Raw genomic sequence first — 6,000 nt, forward strand, 5'->3', positions numbered from 1 at the left:
AATAAAGCACTGCAGGCATGAAATAACTTACTTTGTATGTAACAGCCATGGTCACTGCATATAGGTTCACAAAGCATATACACTCTGATTGCTCATTGTTGCACATGGTCGAAGTTGGTAGGGGAGAAGTTTGACGCAAGACTTCAAATACTCTGCAAGTTTTCATGTAGGAGTTTCATGGAGCTATTCTCAATTCACGATGTAGGGAACCATGTGGTTATAAGTGAGTTTGACTCTTATGATGGCTACATAGGGGCTTTCTACTCGCTCTTGGTATAATTTTATTACCAAATGTTTATCATTGTCATTTAAGTTTCTTTTCAAAACAAAATTGATCCAAAGAAAGAAATGGCAATGTGCATCTTGAATGGACAAGCACTTGCTTGTTAGAGTTGCTTCAGTCTTAAACTGGCCTTTGTGAGATAATAAATAAATGAAGAAAGACCTTAGCGGGTCGAAGCATCCAGAGGAAGTGGGATTCATGCAAATATTTGTTTGCATAAAATTTCACTGTGCAGAATGTTTTGTTGTTACTGTAGCTTTTCGTGTATTGAGAAAAGGATTAATTTGGGGCTGGGTTTCTGTCCCCATACCTTAGCACTGCTGCTTGGTGAGATTATAGGTGCTTGGTATCGGCTTCAAGATGTTTACTTGGGTGGTTTCCTACATTCTCTAATATGATGCTTGTGCTGCTCCAAACTTGCTCCATAAAGCAGCTCTTCCTCCTAAGTTCTAAACCTACATTCCCAGTTCCACCCCTGAAGTGGGATGCAGTATTTAGCGGAGAGCTAGGCACTCGATGTGATGCATATCTAGTCATCATCAGTGGATATTCTCACTCGCTGTAGATGTGCACAACCAGAAAGAGCATAAATAATTTTGTGCCTCTTGTTGGGCTGCAGGGTGGTGCACTTGCAACCTGAAATGTGCCACTGGGACATCACTTTAGCTTTACAGTAATGTCTTTGCTCTTAGACACTTACAGCACAAAAAAAAAAACATTATGTAGTTGTTTGGCTTGTCTGTTACTATCCTGAATTCATATTATGAACCTGCAAGAATGTTTCTGTGTGATATGTCATGCAGGGCATTGTTGCAAGGGGTCTTACTGCCAACGCCTGGGTTAAGGAGGTGTCCGAAGTGATTGGTGGCAAAGGTGGCGGCCGAGAGGAGTCTGCCCAAGCCATTGGAAACAATGTGGGCTCACTTGAGAAAGCACTTCAGGTGGCCAATGAATTTGCCAAGCTCAAGCTGGCCTGCTGATGTGCCGCACAGGATGCTGCTGACAGAAGCTGGGAGATATCTTTTTTTTACTGGATTGTGTTTCTAGTATTTAAAGTAAGGAAAGTTCTGCTCTGTAATAAATAGAATTGTGTCTTTTTTATAGCCAGAGTTATTAACGGCATGAAAGCACACACAATATTTTTAGCAGCTTACACAGTACTCTTTTTCCCTGGCAAATATTCTTTTGGTACAGAGCTATTTTGCATTCTTAGCAAAATAGTTTAAAATATTTAGCATCCTTTGTGAGCATTTGCTGACTATGTGCTCATTTTCCGAGACTGATTGAAGTGATCTGCTGTCGGTCTTTTCTTTCTTTTCCATAGCATTGCTTTAGTGTGTTTGTGTCTGTTCAGCATGTTTGTGAGAAATAGAATGGCATGCTTTATGTTTTAGTCTTAGGTGTCTCACACCCTTCGCCATTTTTACTTCAATCACATTTGTATGGTTCAGGAATTTGTTCAGTTTTGGGAGCATGTCTTGTTATGTCAAGAAAGTGATTAATTATAAGTTGTGTTTCACTATTCCGGAGGGTCTAAATAGTCCCTAATAAATGCTTGGTTACAATAACATGCATGTTAACAATACTATGCCTTGTGTATTGTGAGGTTCAAGGTCTGGCATAAACATTTAATTAAAAAAAAAATGTTTGAAGCTGTGGCGTTGTGCATCTTCATGACGTTGCTTTATACTTCCTGGCATGCATCAGCAAGTGCACAATAAGGCCATTACAATAATTAGCTGATTGTGAAAGCTTTGAAAAGAATGTCACAGCTGATGTTTGTGGGATTGTATTTTTGCATGAGAAATCCTTGTTGCATGTGTGGATTCGCACTTGATGTGCTCTCATCAGTGGCTTTATGTAAGTTCTGTAAATACTATGGGCCACACTATATTGGTTATGGGCAACCCATCACCGTGGCCTGGTGGCAATGGAGTTCTGCTGCTGAACATGTCATAGCATTGAACTGTGACCACATTCTGATGAATACAGAATGCAAAAATATTGTGTGTGCATGTAAGACTTAGGGCACATGTTAAGGAACCCCAGGTGGGGAAAATGAAATCAGAGCCAGCCACTATTGTGTCCTTCATAGACAACAGTGCAGCTTTGGAACATAAACTCTAACAGTTACAGGTAAGGGATGCCAACTTTTAGGGTTGTCAACTATTGATAAGTGCTGGGGTAAGGTTATGTATTCTTTACCACGAGCTGTGCACACATTGAGGGGTGCAAATGCAGGGACTCTAAATACATTTATGTGGCAACTGTACTGATGAATTAGTATGCAGGTAAAAATAGCATATGTATTGGTGTGATAAGTGGTACAGACGAGCGTTTTCTTTCATTGCTGTGGTGAAGGGAACGGTTGCAGGAACCCTGTGCTTATCACATTGGCCTGAATGCTCACGAATCCCTAAGCTTCAAAATCTGTCATATCAAGGGTTTTCCAGGACTTCACAACTTGGCTTGGTAATGCCTTGTTAGAGAGATTGTCAGACTTGCATGCAAAAGTAACATTTTAGCAATGCAAACGCTCTTGCATGTTGCAATAATGGGCTTGTTTGCAAACAAGGCAGTGCATGAATTTTCATTTTCGTTGCGGGTGCAGGTGGGCACGCCATGTTGGCATGGGGGAGGTGATAAGGGGGGCGGCAGTGTAGGAAAGAATATTGGGGGTGGGGATGACCCTCCCCCCCCCCCTCCTGCCCCTCCTTTAGAGCAGCCCCTGACACCATGCATTAGTCTGAATCGGCCGATTGATACTGAAAGATGCTCGTCGCCCGTTTCAGGACTTGCAATAAACTTACTCTTCACGACCACCTCTTGCTCAATTTAAAACAGCATTGCACAACTTAAAGCAGTTCTGTGCATCCAATATAGAGAACAAATTGTTAGAAGCAATTCGTAGCTAAGGTTCAACGCCTTACGGCGAAGTGGCTATACAGAAAGTGCATTTGATTGAACACAAACATAATATTTGTACGCACATTACGCGGACACAGAGCTCCAATTCATACAGAAAAAAAAAATGCCATTTGATTTAGGCGCATGGTAAAGAACCACAGCTGGTCCAAATTTCTGGAGTCTCCCACTACGGCATGCCTCATAATCAGGTCGTGGTTTTGACATGTAAAACCCCATAATTAAATTTTTAAATTTAGAATTTGCTTTAGCTGTCGTACACTGAATCCCGTTGTCGTGAATAATCGCAATCCTCGGCAGTGGTGCAGTCAGTCAGCTGCTCTTTGTGTCGTTTAGAAAAAGGTATGACAGAGAGCAACATGTGGCCTCAGCCTTGCCATAATGAAAAGACCCCCTGCCGTCTATTTCCAGCGGCACTGGTGTCGGTTAAAGGTTGATGGGGGAAAGGAAAGAAGGAAGGGAACGTATTGCACGGAGTGATAGCCCCGTCTAATACACTGTCAAAACTGTCATCATGGTAAAAAGCTGCTTTCTGTTGCCATCCTAGGTGTGCCACCGTCTGATCATATATTAGGAGCTTTTATACATAAAAAGGCAAATGATCACTCTTTACCGTTTAAACTGACGTGAGGTGGCAAACTGCGTTCACTGTAAAATTACCTTGTCGTCTTCTGCGCGACATGGAAATCAAGATATTTTTGGAGCTCTTTAAGAAAGTTGTAAATAGAACTTTTGCTAAGGTCGGAAGTGTTGCACATTTTGGCAATGTTACTATGTGTGCAGCCATTAGTGCTGGTACTGTTCAAACCATTTCAAAGCTTCAGCGCTACTTTGTCAATGCTTTATTTACAATACGTGGCATTCCAGCATCAAATAAAACAGTGTATAATAACACAAAAATTGAGAAATTGTGAAATACATTTTACAAAAATTTTCAGAACTAGGAACATGTATACAGTAGGACAGCAGTCCACTTTCGTCGTCCACTGAGTTCATCCCTGCTCTTGCTTCCATGTGCGTTGACGCACATGGCACAAACATTGAACCCGAACCGAACCGGCATAAAATTCGGTTGACACCCTGGTCGTGTCCACGCTGCACGACCTCGCCGAACACTGGTGGAGCGGAGCGCATGCTCGATGCTAGCGTGCTCACTATGTGTGTGAATGAAATATATAGTATATGTATAGTCTCGTCACTTTGCTTTTCAGCAGACGACAGCGTCATTTATAGGTAAAGGCTTACTACTAACGTGCAGGTCGTGAACAAAAGTTTGGACACGACGGGTGCCGCGACGTATACGCATGAAGCATGAAATGGAGTGGTACAATGTATGTTTGCAAGTTCGACCAATTAAATGCACGTACCGATGCACGACCACGCCAGAAGAATAAAATTTTCGTTGCTGCCATCTTGTTGAAGCCACTGCTTGCGTTGGTACATACAGTCCAACTTGGTAAGGTTGTCCGAATGGGGCAATGCATGGCAAGTGAAAATTCAGATCGAAAAACAAAAATTCTGACTTACCTGATGATGTACTGTCAACAGCAAAAGTTTGCGGAATGCGGTTTCCCCTTCAAGTGTGAATTCCTGACTGTTAAGGCATGACACTTCGTATTTAATGAATCACTGTGTAGGTGGTGAAGGCTACTACATGCTGGAACATTTAATTCGAGGCTGTGTGACCACGCTTCGCGAGAATTCAGATTCTTGGCAGATACTGCGTCTTGTAAACTTTTGCGGTTGACTGTACATCTGTATGTTATGGGATAAGGCTACGCGGCGGCCGCATTTAGATGGCGAAATGTTCGTGTACTTAGATTTAGGTGCATGCTAAAGTAGTCCGAGTTGTAAGGCTTAATCTGGAACCCCCCCCCACCCCCCCATAAAGAAGTGCTTCATAATCGGAGAGCGGTTTTGACACAACACCCAGAATTCAATTTTTTAGATTAACACGCAAAGCCGCAGAATTTTCTAGATTGCCACAGTTTCAGCACTTGTTTATGCTTTCGCTAAAAGGTCGACCTTGTCATCTTACGTGCTCGCGTAATCAAGGTGTATCCAAACTTTTTCCACTTTACTCTTGTAAAAAGTTTACACATTTTCCCACTTTTCCACTCGCTTTACGATCGCAACTACTCTGCCGCATTTAGTTGTGTACCCTTCTCCCGCACATTCTCCAGCCGCCTCTCTAGCAATAAACACTTCACGTGATTAAATGCGCTCGCTGAAAGCCGTGCAAATACATTCTAGGAACTTAAAAAAAGTATGATGGGAGCAGCGTTTATTCTATCTGAATTCGTTCGTTGCAGAATATGCTATACATACCTGCCAACACTCCCGACTTTTCCGTGTAAATTACTGATTTCGGCTCTGCTTACTATTTAAAGGGACACTAAAGAGAAAAACGATTTCTTCTGCATCAGTAAATTACCTCTCTGGGACACCAAAAACACCACTTTTGCTACGATAAGACGCTTCGCAAGGCAGAAAAAGCGCAAGAACGAAAGACGGGTGGCGACGTCACCTTGAAGTTCCCGCACCTGGTCGCTGTGACGTCGTCGATTTTGATGGCACTTTCTACGGCCTACTTAATTACATAGCGGTACAGATTGACTACATTGTGTTCTAAAGGAACCAAATATTAAACATGGGAAGTTTTGGGAACCTTTACTCGGCCAACACGGCCCAAATGCGAAAACATACTTTGGAATCCCTGACGTCACACTGACGTACCGGCGTCGGGGTTCCGGCGCGAAATTCAAACACTGATGCTTCCACCTTCATTTTCT

The 6,000-nt window shown here is 42.5% G+C and overlaps 1 protein-coding gene across 2 annotated transcripts in view; it reads left to right on the plus strand.

The window, feature by feature from the left end:
* Nucleotides 1–1,384, plus strand: part of AlaRS (alanine--tRNA ligase, cytoplasmic) — a 56,636-nt gene extending 55,252 nt beyond the window's left edge. For both annotated transcript variants that reach the window (XM_065444142.2, XM_065444143.1), the window contains exon 23: nucleotides 1,087–1,384. In XM_065444142.2, coding sequence (XP_065300214.1) covers nucleotides 1,087–1,263 — 177 coding nt within the window. In that variant the 3' untranslated portion in view covers nucleotides 1,264–1,384. The remainder of the gene's footprint in view (nucleotides 1–1,086) is intronic.
* Nucleotides 1,385–6,000: the final 4,616 nt, after the last annotated feature.

This window comes from Dermacentor albipictus, chromosome 1, assembly GCF_038994185.2.
Source record: "Dermacentor albipictus isolate Rhodes 1998 colony chromosome 1, USDA_Dalb.pri_finalv2, whole genome shotgun sequence".
Lineage (NCBI taxonomy): Eukaryota > Metazoa > Arthropoda > Arachnida > Ixodida > Ixodidae > Dermacentor > Dermacentor albipictus.